Source organism: Nannobrachium achirus (assembly GCF_963921795.1).
Source record: "Nannobrachium achirus genome assembly, chromosome: 16".
Taxonomy (NCBI): Eukaryota; Metazoa; Chordata; class Actinopteri; order Myctophiformes; family Myctophidae; genus Nannobrachium; species Nannobrachium achirus.
Genome location: NC_137823.1, coordinates 29695219 through 29717320, shown reverse-complemented (window position 1 = coordinate 29717320; position 22102 = coordinate 29695219). Strand labels below are relative to the sequence as shown.

The window sequence follows — 22102 nt, the reverse complement described above, 5'->3', positions numbered from 1 at the left end:
TTTTTAAGGATTTCAACTTTTTTTGAATGAAATTAATTTGGTGGAGATAGCGTGAAATCTGGGTTGTAGTTGAAAATCTATGCATGGGGGAAAGAAATGGGTTGACCTGTACGGCAGCAATTTATAACAGCCGACGATTGGACAGGGATTCAAACACTATGTTTTGTTTTTACAGCATGGTTCCTGGGGGACAAGCTGAAAGCGTCCGTCATTGTGTCTGTCAGCCATTTCTTTTGCAGGCTGCCAGTAGACTAAACTAGGAAGTACATTCCCAAATAAATAAAAGATTGTGTGTGAATATTTTCACATTTCCTGAATTCATAATCCCAGATCCACAGTCTCAGCACCAAGTTATTAGACCCTGTCTATTTAAATAAGATAATAGAGAGCAGGAAAGCGAGGGCAGAGGGAGATCTCCTCTCCAATATCTGTCTGCACACCCCCTTTTCAACTCCTCTTTTTACAGTCAAGTCATCCTCGCTTACATACTTGCAAGTGATCAGATTGGATCGGTTTACACAGATTATACGTTCTTTTCTTTGATAGATTTACAGCCCTGTGCTGAACATTATTACCAGAAATGCGTTCCTATTTTAAAACCGTTCAAAAACTATGTTCTGTTTATATTTAGACCAATTCACATACATGTTACTTGGATCATTTTACACACACAAGTGAGGCTGACGTGATTCCTCGGGGAACTCAAACATGGAAAAAAAGAAAGAAAAGCATAACTTACATGATGGCCTCTTTTTCTGTGCGAGAGCTGAGGTACCTCTGGACCTGGGCCTGGTTGACACCGTACAATGCCAGCATCAGGAAGACGCCACCCACGCCAAGCGTCCAGAAAGTGTGGCGTTCCAATGGGTCTGGATTCAGGCTGGATGGGGGATAGACAGGTGAGTAGTACTCTACTGCAATAGGATCTCTAGAACACTGTCTACTAAGAACAAGAGTCCTTCATTAAGATTCTAAATCCAAACTAAATCTCTGTCTTGCTCAAGGACACATGGTTGCAGTGGGAGTTGAACCTGGGACTTTATTTTCTATTTTTAGCAGTCTGTCACACTAACAACGACTCTGCCCAGCCGAACTGACCACAACCTTGACCCTCTCAACCACAAGACCATCAATCTGCACTAGCAAAGCTCTAGAAATGTGAATCCATGAGATAGAACAAACATAAAACGTGATTCAATGTTTGACCAGGAATTTGACCAATTGAGACTAGCAAAGTTAGAAGGTTAGTCAGTTAGATGGTTCTACGATTATATTAGCTACTCACTCCAGGCTGGCAATGCGACTGCCATTAACGGCTTTCCGCCAGACCTCTGCCATGCCCCCGGCCTGGCTCGCCCCAACCACAATGACCGCCAGCTGGCCGGCAAACATCACCACGGTCTGGAACACATCCGTCCATATCACCGCCCTCAGACCCCCCTGGTAGACAGAGACACACAGCAGGCCAGATGGTTCACATCTACATGAGAGGCATTTATCCAACCCTCTTGATCCAACTGATTGACAAGCTTAAATTGTTCACCGTCATTATATGGAAACAACTGTAATCCACTGGAGACTTGACATAGATATGTCTTCTACTCCAGCGTGTCTACAATAAGCATGCACAGTAGAGTAAAGACAAGATGCATGGAATAAAAAGTGAAAAAGGAAAGGTTGAACAGGCTTCAAGAGCACTTCAAACAAGTAGGAGGAAGAGGGGGGATTCAGACAATGTTTCAGGGAGGAGAGGATGAAGTCAAATGAGTAATGAGTTGAAAAAGAACTCTGGCCAAGTAGCATGTGGATGGAAAGATAGAATAGAGGGAGGATAAGGAAGACAGGGATGGAAGGAAGGACAGAAGGAGGAGATAAGGGAAGGAACCAATAGTTGACACACCAAGGCCTACATTTAATTTCTTACCAAAGCAGTGTAGACAGTGCAAACCAGCCCCATTGCCAGCACTGCTCCCCAGAGGTCAAGACCTGTCACTGCAGGTGAAAATAAGCATTTAATAAAATATTGACTCAAGAAAAAACAATGAGTTCTGTGATTTGTTGAGTATTTTAGGACCCCCTGTTGAAGCCCCCTGTGCTAAATGCTTACATTGTAAATTGTAAAAAGCTAATCCATTGCCTTTACCTGCATTTAGAGCCAAGGCAGGGGCATAAAGAACCACGCCCATGTAGATGACCTGCAGAGAAGAACAGAAGAATATAGAAGAGGAAAACTCCATGACAATACTGTGGCAACATCAGGGTTACAATAATGCTTGTTGGTCTTAACTCACACTAGAAAGATGCAATTCTGGGAAATTGTAAGTGTGGTTGCCCTGACGCGACTCGCGAGTCACAAGGAAACCGCTGGGAAATGTATTCTGTCTATACCATTTGTCCCTTTCATGCTCGTACATGAATATCTCTATATCTGTCAGTCCTTGTACCTATTTGAGTAGTGCTAACCATTCCGTCCTCGTCCATTTTATGCCCATATATGGAGATCCCTGATGTCATCAATATTAAGCCCATCCATATCTTGGAATGCCCATATATGGACATAATGTGTCAATCTCATGTGGTCTATGACATCAGACCACTATGATGTCAGTCATCTCCATATTTGGGAAAAGTAATCTTTTAGCATTTTCCCATTCAAGTAAATGACATGAATACATTATAATACAAATGAAACTAGAACTGCAAGCTGTCGAGGTGCCAAATTGCTCCTTGTGCACAAGTAGGCCAAGTAACTATAACGTATCTTTTAGCAAAATGCACCCAGACGAGTCCCGATGAAGCCGGTCGATTTGACATATGGCCCAAGTGCGTGGCAAGGAGTAGCGTGGCAAAATAACGTTTATCCGGAAATATGGAAAGAATAAAGTTGGACAAGTAGGCTACTATAGTCTACTATGGACACACACATCATGAAATATGTAGTCTCTCAAGACAGATGCGCTGGCTCTCACAATTTTTGAATGTTTCCGCTAACAGTCTGTACCTCAAAAGACCTGAAAATAAGTACGAAAAAAAATAATTTCCCCATTTCTGTTTTTCTTTTGCTGTCGCATAACTCCTAGTGTAAACCAAATTAGTCTAAGCATAGTTAGCTAAATGCTTGGAAAACAATGAAAATGTAATAAGATATTTTAAAATACATTAATTTACTGAAGGGGCCACCACAGTATGGTATGGGAATAACTAGCTACTCCAAAGTTTTGTTGGTCAGCTGAGCACACCATGGGGAGCTCCCTCCCTCCCTCCCCTGCAGGACGCATATGAGAGCAGGTGTTTGGGTAGGGCAAAATGGACTGCGAAGGACAGCCACCATCACAGTAACAGACTGACTGACAAAGCGGACTAGCAAGCGTCTGTGGGTTCTCAAAGCCTGGGGCCCAAAACTGGCAATGGCGTTTTATTTATCTTGTACTTTTTATTTCATTACAACCTAGTATTATCTCTATTGTTATTATCTTGATGTATTGCTTTTGTCTTGTGGAACATGCTGCACAAACATTTTGCTGCTTGTAATGTACCTGTATGAGTGAGTGACAAATAAGCATAGAGTATATATAAAATAGAGAGCGGACCGGCCCCGCCCCCACTATCATTTCAATGCAAGTGCTCAGTGGCGTTTTGAAGCAACGGCTACATGCTAGCATGTAGCTAATCCAGGTGCATTCTGGGGGAAATTGGCCACTACCTAGTGGCCAAAATTGACGTCACGCTGCTCTCCGCTCAGAGGAAGGATTGTCTGGAGTGGAGGGGGCGAGGCCAAAATGCACGTTTAGGCTGCAGTTCCAACTTTGGCCACCATCGGGGTTGCTTCAAATCTAGCCCTGGGTTCTGGGGGCTTGCAAATAAGCCCTTGATTCTTGTTTGTTCGAATACCCTTCCAGGCTGATGAGCAGATGACGGTTTCCCGTTCTCAGTTTTTTACCAGACGGAATTACAGACTCTCAAGATTGTGGAAGATTTTGGCTTGAGGGACTATGAAATATGCAACACACATTCACCTACCATTTGAAAGATGAAGGTCACAGTCCCAAGTACGCGAACGGTGTGGTTGAAGCGCAGCTCCAGATACTGTCAAGAGCAAAGAAGGGGAAAGTTAAGTGATAAGAGACCCACTTCGGTTTCAGTTCCCACAATCCTGCATCATTATGTCTGTCAGGCAGTGTCTGCGGTCAACTCTGATTCAGACCAAAAGCTTTTTACACACTTAATCAATCTTCAAATCTAGTTTGACTGATCGCAAATACAAATTAGCATACCACAGGGCTCCCGGTGAATGTGTCTTACATTAGCTCCTTGCACTGAACAGATGGTGTTGATTTCTAATGTCACGATAACAAAATTAATTCCTTGTGAATATCTGACCAGTGCAAAACTTGACCTTGAGGAGAGCGGTTCTTTATTTCTGAGCCTCTTTAACGACATAAACCATAGTGACCCGCCAAGTCATAATGATAATACATTAGTCAAAAATAGAAGAACATTTGCAGAAAATAACAAATCTACAAGCTCACAACTTTGTGAGCTTGTAGATCAGCTATTTTCACTTTTCACACACAAGAAAGTTTATAGGGTTCAGGTGCTTAAGCCGACTTGAGCCTGATTCTGTCAAACAACTGGAATGGTCTTGGAGTGTACTTGATGGCCCCCAGGAACACGCCCACACCAAATCATCCCCTCATTTTACACTGAAGCCATTTTGCACGCTTCCTTGGTTTCAGCACAGCGAATTTGGGCATTAGATACGGTGTTATAAATGTTGCTGACAACATACCTTGAAGTTAAAAATAAATAAGAATGCTCAGAATTATTTTCCCCCTGACAGCTGAAGTGAGAGGTGACTTTTCAGAGAAAAGAAAATGATATAATGAAAAAATGAAGGGATTACACAACAATTAAAGAAAGGAGGGGTGGAACAGACCAACGATGGGTTTGAGGCAGAGCATTGAATACTGTAGATGTTTGTCATCAGCTGGTTACAGCGGCAAGAAAATACAATAAATAATTGATTGTATTTTCTTGCCGCTGTAACCAGCTGATGACAATAAATTGGCTGGTGACAATTATTGTCACCAGCCAATTTATTCTCAGGTTATTAGCTGGTTGAGATACTATACCAGGACTTCAGATGTTCTATTTAATAGCGCAAATGACTAAACCTGGTTAGCTCTTAGCATCATTGCCATCTTTACAACCACTGCGTACCTCATAGGCACTGGAGAGTCGCAGTCTGTAGAAGACGGGTATGAAGACGTGGGCTGGGATGAGCAGCCCCAAGAAGTAGGAGCAGCCCAGGAACCAGTACTGGGTGCCGAAGGTATACACCTCGGATGGAGCTCCCAAAATGGCCACGGCCGACTGGAAGGTGGCGAGCAGTGACAGGGAGACGGGCAGGCAGCTCATGGAACGGTCTGCCAGGAGGAACTCCTGTGGGCAATGAAATGTTGACGTTGAGACAGACAACCCGCATGCATGAGTGTTAAATATTGTGACATAAAGTAAGATTAAATAACAACAATGCTTGCTGTTTTAGCCAACATGTGATCAAATAAAGAAAACGAAATAATGATAATAATACCTAATAATAATAACAAATGTAGGTTCCGATTGCCTACCTGTGTTGTACGCTGGCGACCGCCAGTGAAGGCGTGAAACAGGCCGATGCCAGCTGAGGCCACCAATAGCAATGCAAAGATGACATAGTCCACCGTGGTAAAGTGCATCAGGACTACGTCTCCCATGATGCCGCAGGGTGTTGAGAGGGGTGGGGGGCGGGAAGGCTGGGGTAGTGGTGGAAGATAAAAGGCTGTTGAAAGGCCTCTAGGTCTTATCAATGAGGGGAGGGAAGTGCTTCATCCATAGGGATACACACTGGACGTACAACATGGAAAGAGAGAGAGACAGAAGGACTGAGGCAAAACACAGCAATGGTGTATGTGAGAGACAATGGCATAAAGAGTGTCATATAATGAGAGAGAGTATGTATGAGACGGAGAGTTGTATAGGGTGAATGAGAAAGAGATGGGGGAGGGAGGGAGGGAGGGAGAGAGATAGAGAGAGACGTTTAGCTTCCATGTGCAGTACAAAGGTTTCTCTGGTCTTAAACAAAGTGTGTTTTGACACCGTTGCAACAACATACCCTTGAAATTTGCCGGCTATGAAAAGAACAATAAAAAAGTTAATCAGTTGGACATTTCACACAAACACGTGCAGTGCACACACACACACACATTTGGTGGTCATCTATGTCATGCATGCATCCCGTGTGTAGCTCAGAGTGCATCGGGGCAGAACGACCCGAGGAGGACACACAAAACCGACAACACACACACACACACACACACACACACACACACACACACACACACACACACACACACACACACACACACACACACACACACACACACACACACACACACACACACACACACACACACACACACACACACACACACACACACACACACACACACACACACACACACAGTTGCCAAGTCACATCATAAACACTCTCTCCCGTACATGCCTTCAATACAATAGCTCTTCTAATGCCTACTGTAAGACCCACAATGTCCTTCACAAAGATTCTAATTCAATGTTGTATAGTTCCACATGGATGATAATAGTGCAGCCAGAGATTCTGCTACGCAGTGTAATTTCTTATTCAAGTATTAAAAACTGTGGTTTTACATCAAATGAGGTAGACAGGTTTAACATGTTGAAACGGCACACATCTGAAGTGTTGGCGTCACATTTTTCCATCCTAGTTTTGGTGTTACAGTAGGTATGAATAAAAAAAGCCCTCAAACTCATTGCCCATCATATGACATTCACATATTTCTTCTGGGAAAAACTGAACAAAAAACAGTAAGATATCATTCCAAATTTGTGTGTATGATGCTTGATTTGTGCTCTGTCGTACGACGGAGCATAAGCTTGTCAAACACAGAGAGAGAGAGAGAGAGAGATAGACAGATGACTTGAATGGTCTTACCTGTTCAGTAGTGTCGGCTGTGGGCTGGCTGTCCCAGACAGCTTTGACTTAACTCTCCTCAGAGGGGAGTGCCTCACCCACAACCACCAATCATCGCCTGCTGCGAGGGCAATGGGTGAGATCTGCAACATAATACACACACCGCACAGGCAAGATAAGCAAAATGGCATGTCACGTTACTCCTATGGCAGATATAATTACCAAAACAATCAATCCCAAAGCCCTTGTCTCTTTTCTTCTGAATCGAAAACACCTAACCCAAACAAAACCCGACCCCATCTTGTATTTGTACAAGCGAGTCACAACCGAGAGCCTTGGCGTTCTCACATAAATCTTTCTGTTAACAGCAAGGCGATATTTGTGTCTTCTTCCCATGGCGTTCATGCGAGCACCACAACAGTGTTGCATAGCTCACATATTAAAGTAAACGTAACTATGTCCAGTGTCTCACAGCTAGCTCTTTTCAAAGTGTTATAACAGCCGTCTCTAGGGGTTCAGGCAGTAACTGCCGGAGGACGGGACTGGAAGACTAAAGAATTCTAAGACTTTATTTGTTAAAGCATGTTGGTACAGCATACTGTGCCAGATTGCAAGTAATGTAAAGCAGTGGTTCCCAAACTTCATGACCCAATTCACCCAAATGAGAAAATATACGTTTGCCCAGGACCCAAACTAGTGAAAACAGTCAATCTACAAGCTCACAACACGTTGCTTTAGATTGGATATTTTCACTACATTTGGAATTACATTTTTGTTCTTAGATTTTTCTTTGATTTCTTCACAAAAGTATTGCAAAAATCATTGAATTTAGTTTTTAATTCATTCAAATTTTTGCTTTTTGGGAATGTTTTGAAATAATAATAATTAAAACCAAAATGTTGGAAACCAAAAACTAAGGGTCAAAATGTGATCCAAAATGTGGATCCTGAGCCCAGTGTTTGGGAACCAGCGATGTAAAGCATACAAGTACAATACAAAAACATAATAAGGTAATATAAAAATTACAATTTCAGTTGTGGAACAGGCTATGGTCAACATGATCACTCATTATACTCTCTCCAAGCTAATCAATAACCATCGTGAGTCTCAAACTTTATTGCATGTTTTGTGTCTTAAAATCTCACGTGCACAATGATTTTGGGTGTGATCACCAGTGCTTTGTCAAATTGCTTTTCTTTTTATCTTCACAAGCCTCGTCACCTGGATCGTAAACAACACTTTGTTAAAGAACATTTTGAAGTTGAATAACTGGATTGCAATGGAATTTACTATTAATGTCTTTAACTTCCATCATTACCATCATTAGGCCAAATATTCTACTTCCTCATATTTTATTCCTTAATACAATATCTCAAACCTAGTAGCTGGATTTCCATGGAAATTATGCAGTATAAACCCTACAGAAAACTTTGGAAAAAATTAAATATGTAGCTTTTATTTTTTTGGTACTCCATTTGTTTCACTTGAAGTTTTTTTTGTTTTGGTGTAACTACTGTAGCAGGGATTATAGACCTATAGTCTATTCTTTATCATTGTGCAAAATTATAAACTAAACCGAACTCTCTGTCACTTTAACAGATTGAAACAAGTAGGCCATGTAGTTTGGTCCATTTGAGATAAAGTCAAAGCAAGTCATTTAAATTATAGATAAAACAGCATGGTTATCACATCATTGACTTCACAGATTATGATGGCCAACAGATAACCTGCTTCTCATTCGGAACAATAACACAACTTCCCAGATTAACAGCCCCACGCACGTGGCCTCTGTTCTACTTAATCCTGTTTCTTATAACTCACGTGCTGTCAATGATTAAGTATATCGGCTAATAAAAGGTAGACATTTAACCATAATGTGAAAATATGATTGCCTCACTAGGCTAACCATTTGCTTTAGGCGTATATGCCTCATTTATGGAGGCATGAAAAGTTTCCTTTATTTTGGAAGTTGCAAATGTCATTACAGTAGACTAGTGGTTAAGAAAGCACCCATGGTACAAATCCCAGGCCAACTTGATGAATCTGGATGAGCAAAATGAATGAAATATTCCTGAGCAGTCAGCTTCCCCTAGAAGAGGGGGTTTAAACAGAACTAGACCCATGTCCTTCCCATACAGCTAACGTTGCAAAGCGATGGGTGTTCAAATGGCCATAAAAGGCAGCTTATCATCTCCGAGGAAAGTGAAGATAACGCCATGGACGTCTAGAGTGTTAAGTCGGTCAGTTAGTGGGCAACACTGTAAAATCTTTCAACAATTACTGTTGAGTTGTTCTTAAAGGGGAATGTCAGTTGGAGGGACCAGTCTGACTGGAACTAGAGTTCGAATACCGATACCAGTATCGGAAAAGCTGCTTAAAATGCTGGTATCGTTATCGGTGCAGACAGTAATCAATAATTTTGTATTTTGAATGCATCAGTTGATGTTGCAATACCGTTTTATACTCTTACTGTACAACTGTATTATTATTTCACTAATTTGTAGCTGCACTTTACTCTTTGTGTCTCCATAGGGAACAAAGCAGCTCTTTGTGTCTCCATAGGAAACCACTGCTGGTCATCAAATTATTGGCTTAGGAATGCGACAAAAACAAAAATAATATCCATGAATTCGTCTCCATGGGGTGAGTAATCAATAGAATTTAATTTATAGAAATTGGATGAACTATCCCTTTAATTTCAAGAGATTTCGAATGCCCACTATACCAAGACATCAGACACAGATTACACACACCCAAAGTGAGTTGAAAAACATGACAAACGACAAAAAACTGCCATACCTACTGGGAGAAATAGAGAGTATGCGCATGCATAAAGTGAATGGCAAATTGAGTGGCAAAGTGAGTTTAATGTCATTTAATGAATCAGATAGGAATTTTCTTTTTGGATGTATGGGCTGTCAAGGCGAGAAAGTACTTTTTTGCCACTCAGTAAGCGTCGCCGGATAACTTCCGGGTATGATGATGATGTCACACGCATACCCTCTATCCAACAATGTGCGAACACAGCAGCAAGAACTGTTGCGATAAAAGAAGGCTAGAGGATGGAATACAACCACTCTAAAGTACTACTAACCATTGAGTAGTCTCGTGTAGCCAGGTAACTATTCCACAATCTCCGAATGCTATATAGAGTCTGGAACCACACCTCCTGAACGGCAAGTAATGGTAGCTGGAATTTCCATTCACAAAAATATATTTTAAAATGTCATTTCTGCTAAACAGCAAGCTACTGTAAATATGCTTAGATGATTTTTATATATATATAATGATAAATGTGCGCGATGTGAGACAGAAATGGAAGTGAGGAGGAGGCTTCACTTCTGCTTTAACCGGTTACTCATCATTCTTCTTCCCTTATTCCAGACTGGGACGGGAGCATTTCCAAATCGCGGAGTCAACAGTCTGGCCATGCGAGAGCGAGACTAACCATTGAGTAACATCTAGACCTACTGCACATACAGTACAGTATAAACAGAACTGCTACCTTTAAACACATTTTAAATCTGAGGCTTTTTTTTGTATACTATTTTAATCATATTGAGAAAAAAGAAATGCTGCTATTTGTTCCAAAAAGCTATATATACTGTAAAACAACGCAATGTGACATGGCTCTGTTTACACAATGCTGTATCACCTCCAACTGAATATATGTTCGCCATTTTCAACAGTTTTTTATCATATTGGACACTAGCTTTGGCAATGTAAATGTAGGCCTATGCTTTCTCAATAAAGCTAATTTGAATTGAATTGGAAAGGAGTCCATGGAATCTTTGTGTGAACTACAGTTCACCGTTGCCAATATTGTTACCGGGTTGATAACCGGCTGAAATACTTGTACTTGGCAACTGTGAAGCCAGTCAATGTCAATTCTGCCACTTCACTGATAAAGTCACTTGACCGATATCACTTGAGGACACCTGCAATTCCAAATGATATCATTCCCACTACTCTGAGGTACTGTCACTTGTTTCCAGGGGATATCGTTCCCATAACCTGGAAAGACTTGTCAGCTGATAAGATCCATAACCCAAATGCAGTCAGTCATGTTGTAATTGGCTAGTTGCTTGTCAAACAACCATTGATTGGGTCCAGGGATAGTACTGGATTTGATAAGATATCTAATGTCTTGTGCACAACAATTGAAAAGAAAAGATGAAAAGACTTCTGTTTCAGTCAAGCTAATCAGAAGATTTCCTGACATTATCTCTGGCAAAAACAGGACATGTCGACTGATTCAGACCCCCTGTCTGAATGAAATGGATGACTGGGGTTCTGCAATCACAGATGGACTATAAATATGACTGTGTAGGATAATAGGTTATGTTTATTCAAAGGGGAAAATCCTGCTCAGTGTACTTTTAGGTTCATATAAAAAAGCTATATAATGCATGATATTCATACTCAGTATTGTCAAACAAATAAACCACTGTACTGTACTACTCACTCATTACACAAGTCACAGGCGATGATTACACAGTGGAATCGTACACAAACCACTAACAGCACTCACTGGCAACTTCACAGAGGTTTAATACAGGATTTCTTTACAGAAGTGGGAGAATACCTACGTGCGTACTGTATGTGTGTGCGTGTGTGCATGTTAATCAAATACAAGTGGTGTGCTACATTGACAGGACTGTCTGTGTGATTATTCTGAGTTTGGCTGATCAAAGTCTGACCAGGTCCTCTGCATCAGTTAATTACACCTCATTACTCCGTATTATCCCCTACTGGACAGGAGTACGAGTAGAAATGGGAGAAATATCATCCTATTTAACATGGCAAACTGCTCCCTAGCTGACAAGTACTATAAGTCAGGTTTGAGGGCGACTACCCTTTTCACAAATTCAATACAAAGATATAAAGCATATTATTTCCATCAAGGTGGATATGGATTAAGACATTTCTAACACGTCATAATGGAGGTTGGACTATGTTCCTTTCAATAGTTTATAACAACGATCACAGCTGCTTCACAGTGTGGGACTTATGCAGTAAAGCTACTTAAAATGCCTGCCTTGATGTAGTAGGAGTCAATAAGATTAGAGTTAAGGGGCCTGTTTATTGAGGTTTCTGAAGGCTTCAGTCTAACATGAATATTGTAACTAAACTATTCCCCTCTCAAGAAACAAAAAAACACAATGTTCTTCGCTAAGGGTGCAATAATAGAATAATCACTAAGATAATGATCGATAGTTGCAAGTGCAACCCAATTCTTCACGCATCTTAGAAAAGACAGGTGCGTAGAGGGGCATACATATACTCTCCCACACAGTCTATACTTGCACTTAAAACATTTATGGCAGAAAGAAAGTGTTTCAGTCCTCAGACCTTCATCAGTAATGAATTAATCAATATAAAATGGGCAACATACTCTGCCATTCCTCTACTAATATGACAAAACTATTTCAAATTCAACCACATTAAAACAAACTGACAAGCACGGTTTATATTCATAATTCATTGAACCGTATATGGATAACTATAATATTTTATATTGCACATAGGCTAATGACCCATGCATACAGTGTACATACCCTCATGTTCTCCATGTCTATTCCTGATACAAATACAAATTCTCAGGACCTCAGTTCCAAACCAAACTCACAGTCAGACTACAGGGAAACATGGATTGGATAAATTCACATCCTGGTTCACAGAAACTAACCAGTGACCTTTACAAGCACATGCGTGCTACCGTATAGCCTTGTCAGGGCTACAGGCCTCTTAAACAGTGTGCTATTTCCTTCAGCTGTTATTACCATATAGCTGATGACAGATCGGTGGATTAAGTTTACATAGCTTTAAATCACGCTATAATTTCAATGGGCACTTACACTGCCCTCAAGTGCAAGGGTTGAAAATTGCGAATGTTAATAATATAATAATATACATGTGCTACAAAAAGTAACATGTTCTTTAGTATATCCTACACAGGTTATCTTACATTTCTACCCCAGTCAAAACTTTGACATTTAAAAAGAAATGCTAATGATTATAAAAGAATTGCATGGGGAATTTGAGGTTTTTGCATAGCCCCCTCACGGTTACTAGGTTGTCTTAGGGTGAAGAGAGGAAAAGTTGGAGTTGTCTTAATCTGGAACTGACAGCCCAGTGAGCCCACCACTGCATCCAAAAACAAAAAAGGTTAGGTAAAGACTGTTAACTTGACATGCAATGCATCATGGTCGTTTCTGTGTGAGCTCATTAAAAACAAACACAGCCTCTTCTTGTTGAATCCCATCAGCTTACATTTGTCAGGAAGCCCAGAGCTAGTCATAGTATATACAGTATGCGTTGGGGATGCGTCTGCCTCCAATTTCGCTACGCCAGGTTACTGTATCTGGGCACAAAGGGGTTGTATTAAGTCTCTGAATTAGTCATGGTTGTCTTTTACATAACATGATTTTAGAGTGTCTTCTTCCATTCCCTTTAAGATATTTTTGTGCTTGAGCTAGACCCATGCTATTTAAATGATGCATTTAGGAAGGTGGAGGGAACATGGACAATTTCTGCCGAGGATACTTCAAAGTGTGCAAACATCTAGCAGCATTAATGATGAGATATAATAATTACAGGCATTTTGGGCATGCAAACAATCACCTCCAGCAATGTTGTCTCCTCATTTATGACACATCCATGATATCTTGTCAAAACTTCACACGCTCATAGCAGGGCTCCAGACTAACTTTTTTCACCTACGTCCCGGGACCGTCCCAAAATACAAATTGAACCGTCCCCAAATGAATGTAATCCGTCACAAAAAATAATAATAAAATAATAAATTATTGCAGGTCTATTAGTATTACTATTACACTAATATTTATTATTATTGTTATTGTTGTTATTATATTTTTGTTGTTGCTGGTGAAATTGGCTTGACAATCCTTTATATTTTTATACTGTCATTTGTGGCTTCTAAAAATCTTACCTCAGCCAGTTTGCTGGTGTGATTGTCATATACGGTAAACTAAAGAACCAATCATGCACGACTGTTGGAGGAATTACGGTAAAACTGGGTTTGTACTTTGTCCGTACCAACGTGTTGCGCGTTAATCTACAAGCCTACAACTAGACTCATCCTCTGGGCTTTGAGGGCTTTTAGATCGTCTATATGCTCACCGCACCGCACAACACCGTCGTACTGAAAGAAGTAGACCTATAGCCAGTGCCATGCTTGATCGAGTGGAGACGCGTGCAGTCTGCTTTTTGGGTCCGTTGTTGTGCTTCACAGCAAGCAGTTCAGATGAACTGTAGCCGAAATGGAGTTATTTATTATGAGCGGACTGGTTGTTTTTGAGAGTTAAATAAGAGACGATTACTGGAGAAAATAAGCCGCCACACAGCACGGGAACTCTGTGAAATGAATGCCAGCTTGCACGGCTGGTTGTGATGAAGTTGATTAGACCAAAACAAGTAATGTCTTTATTTGGGAATATAGGCTATAGGTTTATAGAGATGACAAAAGTTAAACAAACCGTTGATTTACTTACAATGTGTCCTACTCCTATATTCAAACAACTGCTCGTGCTGCTCACTAAACGTAGGCTATGTGTCTGTGCTTGGTGCGTTGACATCGCGTTCCGTTTTACATTTTCATTAATAATCACAAATCAAATCATATAACGTTACTAGTCTTTATGTGGCGAAGCAGGGGGCGCCGGGGCGGCGATGCTAAGATTTATCTCTCAGCCACAGCTAGATCGGCTATTTTCCACTAGTTGTAACCCAGATTTGACAATCTGTTCTCTGCCTCATTTTGCTGGTTAATCTCTTCAAATAGCGCAGCATTTTAGCAACTAAGTTCTACCTGAAAAGGATGATCAGCACTGCCTGTGGTAACTTCTTAAACATTCTGTTTACATCATATTCATTTTCTGTGAGTCTCATGCTGCGAGTTTGCACACCGTGGTTTGAGCAGTGACATTGATATGCGCCGTTGGCTTAAAAAAATCATCTACGTCCCGTCTGCGTCCCAGGGGATATTAATTTGCGTCCCAAATATATATTTTTAAGTCCCCGGGACTTCGGGAGTCCCTTAGTCTCGAGCCCTGGCTCATAGTTAGTCATGTTCTTTATTTAAATTAAATATTATTAAATTTAAAGCACTTAAAGCATGTCAGAGACACTGCATCAGGTGCATTCCTTGTGGAGCTCCAAAATGGATATTGACGACTCTCACTGTCTGTTCAGTAGAGACAGATAAAAGGTCCAGGGGGTCCCCAGGCAAATGAGCAATAGTTTAAACACTTAATCGCCATTTTATTTTTAAACTATTCCAAAATATATTATTTGACAAATCTTCTCTTACAGGGGTCCCTGGAACAATGTGGGTGCTTGACAAGAAAATGTTTGAAAACCACTGCATACTATGCGAGTTCTAAGACCAGCTCTGGGCAGGTCTAAAGAGTAACCGCTATTTGCTTTTTGATTCTACTCTACTCTGTATGTAAGCACTTCCCCAGACCACACCACATTTTAAGACTAAAGCCCTTTGCACACAGGACAGTTGCGTTTTTTTCGTTTGCGGCATGAATAAAACGCATTGGATTTGGTGTGCAAGGCTGTGCGGAATCGGCGCTGCGGATCCAAAAAGGAGTCATAAAAGGAGTGATGAGTTTTTTACCGCATGCGACAACACGCACATATCGAACTGGGTTCGATCGAGAAAAAAACGCACGGCGGCAGCCACTCGTCGCACGGCTAATTCGGAGCCGGTGTGCATGAGGTCATAGAGAATCATTGTTTTCTTTTCAAAAAATTATATTGTCCGTTTTATCCGTGCGGTTAAACGCGCCTGTGTGCAAAGGGCTTAACACACCCATGGGCACAAGATAGGCAGAAGAACATTTGCGATTGCTACAACGTGGGCACTGGGTGTGAAAATCATTACTGCGTCGTCGGTTTTAAAATACCGTCTTGCATCAGGTGTCAGATAGGGCCCAGAGAGAGACAGAATATACATTCTCCTTGGAGCGAGAGACAAAGATGCAAAGTTCATCATAAAAAAGAACCAGGCAGAGAAACAAAATGGGGAAGGGGGGAGACAATGGAGATGGAACAGAGAGATGACTCTATTAGGCTACATTGGCAGGAAACCCAGAGCGAGTCACATATACTGTACATTAGAGAGAGAGAGATAAAGCCTTAACAGTACCACGGACAGCGACACAGTGGGCTGGGCTGGGCTTACTGCTCGACAGTACGACTACGTTATGGATGAATTGAATAGATGCATATGCCTTTCAAAATTACGTTCCTTACGTCCTTCATGCTGCAAACTGTTGCATGATTGTTTCAGGTGCACTACATTTTTCTTTGTGGGACATTGTGGGATTTTTGTGGGACCCGCAGGTTTCTCTGACCGCCTATTCCTTTTTGCGAGATTTGTGTTGGGTAAAGAGGTGGCAGGGCCGTAGCGTGTCTAATCGGCGCTCTAGGCGAGCTCTCTTGAATGCGCCCCCCCCCCCCGCGCGGGTTTTGCCTAGAATTGCGGGTTTTGCCGTGAATTTAGTCGGTTTTGGGACGGTTTGGATGACTGTTCAATAATATGACATTTTCTCGGGTTTTGGCGTGATTTTTGCCTGTTTTGGGTCAGGTTGGGTGGATCATTAACTGTTCAACAACATGATGCAAAAATGTCAAGCCAGCCAGCCTGGAAACAAGATCACTTACCCAACCGTCGATGCTTCAGGGCAGGCAATTCACATACTAATGAACAACAAGATAAATCCGTTGCGATTCCAGGGCACTGGTAGGCCTAATTATTAGTAACTTTACAAAACAGTGACGCTTCACTTCAAGCTCCCAGCCCTGTGCTGTGCAGCGCCCCCTTTTTGGAGCTGTGTGCAGCTCCCTATACGTGGCTGTGTGGGTCTGTGTGTGTGTGTGTGTCTGTGTGTATGTAGCCTGACTTCGGCGCGTAACTAGTGCCGCACCATTTACGCCACTCGCGCAATATATACATCAAAATGTGCAGCTCGGCCGGGAATGGTGTTCTATTACCTTTCGTTCCGATCCGCCTTACCATGTCGACGTAATCGGCAAAAAACGACGCTTAATTGTCCCCATTGACTTATAATGGGACAATGCAAGAAATCACTTTCAAGTATTTTTCTCTCGTAAACCATAGGAGCTACAGTTTCAAACCTCGGAGAGGAGATTCATAATGATTTTAAGAATGAATCGAAAAATAATTACATCACTCGGCCTCATGGTGGCGCTATAACGGCCCACTTTACGTTTTGCCCCGTAACTCTTGAACCGTAGATCGGAAAATTTAAATTCTTTTTTCCCTGGATTCCTTGGGTCAAGACGCATCTCCCCATATAGGCCACGCCCATTTGCGCCAGGATAGATTTTCCGCCATCTTGAATTTTCTCCAAAACACACTTATTGCTCCTTTTCCTACATATTTTCTTCAAATGTCACAAACATCGGTACACATGATCCACACCCACACACACACACCCACACCCACACCCACACCCACACACACACACACACACACACACACACACACACACACACACACACACAGCTCCACTTCACACGGGTGTGATTTATTTTATTTTTTTCTGAGAGTAGATTTACGTATTACGCTTGATTCATAGCTCGGCACGGCTCATGCTGCAAGCCAAGAATAGCTGATCTACAAGTGCACTACGTCATAAGCTTTTAGATGTGCTATTTTTAGTGTGTGACACCATCTATGAGTATAAAAGCATAGTCAGCGGAAGGGGGTCCTGTACTTGTGGCCTTGTAGAGAGGCAGATCAAAGAAAATCATTTTAAAAGAAGGTATGACAAAGAGAGTAGAACACAAAGATCTGAGATTTGACCTATTTTAGGATGTCTGGGTCCTGGGGGTGGCATTCAAAGAAACAAAAAAGGGGGGGGGGCTAGATTCATAAGAAAGAAAAGGTCAGAAAGAAGCCACTGGGACAATGACTGTAGATTTACATCTGTTGGGCATGGCTGCTTTGATGCCACTCTCCAATATGCGGCAACTACACATATATTTTCCTATTTGTAGAGGACAGCAGTTTCCGTGTGGGAGGATTTGCAGCTGCATAGGAGACTGCTATATTAGAATTGTGCTCGCATGTGTTTATTCAGTTTGATTGTTAAAACCTGAGCTATTCTCACTAGTCAATCTTTTTAACAAACATAAGCTTCGCTCAACATAAGAGCTTTTCCGTTCCCACTCCTGCAAATGTCCAAAAAGTAATGTAGCTATCACATCTGTTCAAGCTGAATTATGTCCTGTTATAACATTTAGATTTTATAAATAAAACACAAACGCATGCACTACATAAAGGCCATTAAAAATCTGAGGATTAGGATTTTCACCATGTCTCTGCCATGATTACTATTTAAATAAGGTACTCTAACATGTTTTTTGATGCTCAGCAGCTGATTCATTATTAGTTATCATGTTGTCATCATTATCTGGTTTCTCAAAGTAAGTAAAACTTTTTAAACAAAACCTTTCAATGTATTTAGATGTTTGTTTTTTCTTCTCTCCAATAGTAAAGTTATCTATCTATAAATGCGAGAAGTCTCTGCGTGCGTGCGTGTCTGCAATGCATGTCTGTCTGTAATATCTCGAGAACCGTTCGTCCCATTCGGCACGCGCGTTCCCCACGGAGTGCAGTGCCGGGCCTCGACCCGACCCGACGCGCGGTTTTCCCTAACCGGCGCGAAACGTTCGGAATCTCCTTATGCGGGCTGATTGTTGACATCAGGCTGTTCCGGAGGAAATCGGCGCAAGCGCTGACTCATTGTGACATCACATCATAAAAGGCTCTGAGATCACGTACGCCACATGAGTCAACAAAAAATCTCTGTTAGTGTGTATGTATGTAATCCGCGTATTTCGAGAACCGTTCGTCCCACCGGCACGCGCGTTCTCCATATATGGGCATAAAATGAATGCCCGTATGCGGAGCTGATGTCTGACATCAGAATTTTCCGCAACCGGTACTGTGTGTGCAGAGTTAATCAATTGCGGCAATGGCAACTTTACCATAGCTGTAGACACTCAATAGTCAACATTTTGACAGGGCTGAACAGAAGCTGTGAAGACTTACATTTCAGCTTCACATTAACTTATAAAGAGCATTGAAAAAGAGCAAAAAAGTCTTAAATCATTAAAACCTGCAAAACAGTAACTTGGTTCTGGGAAAGTGGACTCAAATGGAGCCATGATACCCGAGATGTGACAAATGAGTGCCTGTCAATTATCACCATTTACATAAAATAAACAGATCTTTACCTATTCAGCCATGTGGAATGGCAGGTTAAGTTCATATCCGGGATGTCATTTTGCCAAATGACACACAGCCTATGGACCACCAGGCTGCCAAGCCAAACAATACAAAGCTGTTCGACCAGTTAGTTAGCTGGAAATGTAAGCTTCGGGCAAAACAAGACAATGTGTGTCAGAAAATGATTGCCCTATTTTTGTTTCAGTTTGTTGATGGAACCCTTTTAAGTTATAACTGAACATCAGATGAAAAGCTGGTGTCTCGCCAAAATATGCAAATATGGCAATATCTTGGGAACCAACTGGAAATGCAAAACTGTGTTAAATCAAATGTTATACAATGTAAAGAAGTTATTTCAGTAACTTTTCCCTAAACATGCCAAGTAGCCGCCACCCCCTTCTGACTTCTTTGGGATTTGTGCACTAGCCCCAATTATATCCCAGCAACCCAAAAGGGTAAGAATTTAAGTAATCATTAAACCCACAGACTGAACTCTGTACTATAACAGAGAGCATGAGAGAGAACCAAAGGAAGGTGGTTCTTGTGTGCTCTTGTGTAAATTCGTGAGCACTGTAATAATCAAGGTATTTGACTGGTCTGTTAAACCTTTGATATGGGGGCACTTGGAAGATGGAAGTAACACAGTAATCATGTGTCAGTGTCACATAAACTTTCTGTAACAAACATGTTTCACTCTTTGGTTCCCGGGCGGGCGCCCCACTCCAATATGGTCCATCTTCAGGGGTTATCAATGTCCAGGCAAATTTTAGACTTTCTGTTTTGCACACCATTATAATGTTCTTATTTTGATCATAAAACCCAATTACTGAATCAGGTTTTCTTCAGAATAGGTTTGACACACATTTACTACGACACTACTATGGCACATTGTGAGTCCAATAGTACTAGTGGTTTTCAAAGATGTTATTTGAAAGGACCAGGGCTTTTAAGCCATGACATCATTTTGTAGTCAGACCTCCAAGCAGATTTATTATCAATATCTGTCCCTCGCTATTTCAACAGATCCGAGACAAAAAATAACGACTAAAGTATAATTCTACCACTTTCCTGTCAACAAGAAAGAGAAGAAAAATTAGTAAATAGTAAAAATAGTAAAAAGATTCACGGGCACTGGGGCCTTTTGGCCCCAAAAGTTCTCCTCTGCCTACAAAATGATGTCAGACTTAACAGCCCCCATGAGCGGTCAGAACGGACAATGGAACCAAATGGACCATTTGTACACTCTCAGAGTTACAGACCTGCTATGGACCTATATGGTAGAGGTCTTCGGACCTGCCCGAGATCCGAAATTACCCGCGATCCGAACCGCCCCGAGCCGGGTAACGGGGCCGTTTTCGAGCTTTTACCGCGGGGCGGGCCGGGGCCGGGGCCGTCTGCCCCGGTTCCCCGGGTATCTCCTGTTACCCGAGTGGAGCCGAGACAGGCCGAGATTGAAGTGAAAGCGAACGCAACAACTGCACCAAATAGATAATGCCACACGATGGCACTAAAGATGCAGCATGTAATCTGTTGCATTGGTTGTGAGAACTGAGAAGTATAACTCACTCAGTCACAACAACACTGACTGTATCAGTTGGATTGTTATTATTATCAAAGATATTAACGTAACGTTTTGGTTAACGGTTTACAATGGAGTTGTCATTGCGTGTTGTCATGCTCTGCAGAGCAAAATGGACACTCAAAGCAGAAAGATATAATGAACAACACATGCGACAGAAAACGATAGCATTAGCATTGGCTAGCCAAAGAAGAAGGAATAAAAACATGGATTTATTTGTATTTACAAACTGTCCGCATTGACTTACTGGTCTGGGAAAAGATCATCTTTTGGCGAGAGGCACAGCGCCGCTGACAGCAACAGCAGCACCGTGGCGACGTTAGGTAAGAAATATGTCTGATACAACTCTTAATATAATAACGTTGGCATTCTTTCATTTCGGGGCGACAGGTTCGGGTCTCGGATCTCTCGTTCTGCTCGGGTATCGGATCCAATTTTTCTAATAACAGGCGGGGCCGTTCGGATCGGATCCATCACGTCTCGGGGCTGATCGGGTAACGGTTCTCAAATTCCAAATGATAGACGGGGCCATATGGGTCCGGGTCCATTTCCCCCGGGTCCTTTTGGGTTCGGGTAGTTCAAATTGGACCCGTGAAGACCTCTACTATATGGTCATTCAGGGATATCTCTTCTGCTAACATAATTGTCGGCCCATTTTCTATGTCCATGGCAAAAATGACATTTTGACAAAAATGTCCACCACAAGCCAACATGGGGGGTCCCAGCTAAATTACCACGTGACTTTATCATATATCACCGCATTACATCCTTGTGGATATGTTCTTTGTTATTTATTATTAGAAACATTTTGAATATTTTAGAAACATTTTAACAACACATCTTGTATGGAGGTGATGAGTTCACTGGCACAAAACATTTTTTTCAGATGCAGCCAAAGTCCCTACTCTGGGCTGGGGATCCAAAACCAGACCACACACAGTTTAGAGACAGTAGTACTACAGTACAGTAGACCTAGCTGTTAAGACGTCATACCTGCTTATGTGACTCAGACTGTAGTGAGTCCCTGCACAACATGTGACTTGGCCCAAATCGACCGACACACACCGACTGTGTTTGCGTACACGTGCTCAGTTATTTGACAGGTCACGTCCTACAACAGCGACACACACACAAAACATCAGTCATGCTACACAACTGAAACCTCGCATAGACTGTCTGTCTGTGTGTCAATCAAACAACCCTCCTCACAAGCCAAGTTAACTAATTTCACACCGGGCGCTCC

The 22102-nt window shown here is 41.8% G+C and overlaps 1 protein-coding gene across 1 annotated transcript in view; it reads right to left on the bottom strand.

The window, feature by feature from the left end:
- The window catches only part of slc5a6a (solute carrier family 5 member 6a), a 35429-nt gene extending 13898 nt beyond the window's left edge, over positions 1–21531 (bottom strand). Inside the window, exons 1-9 of the mRNA XM_080744038.1 lie at positions 21107–21531; positions 7013–7134; positions 5631–5886; positions 5221–5442; positions 4021–4086; positions 2144–2195; positions 1925–1992; positions 1286–1440; positions 740–880 (exon numbers count right to left, since the gene is read on the bottom strand). Of these exons, the coding sequence (XP_080600164.1) occupies positions 740–880; positions 1286–1440; positions 1925–1992; positions 2144–2195; positions 4021–4086; positions 5221–5442; positions 5631–5756 (830 nt within the window). The 5' untranslated portion in view covers positions 5757–5886; positions 7013–7134; positions 21107–21531. The remainder of the gene's footprint in view (positions 1–739; positions 881–1285; positions 1441–1924; positions 1993–2143; positions 2196–4020; positions 4087–5220; positions 5443–5630; positions 5887–7012; positions 7135–21106) is intronic.
- Between the last annotated feature and the right edge of the window lie 571 nt (positions 21532–22102).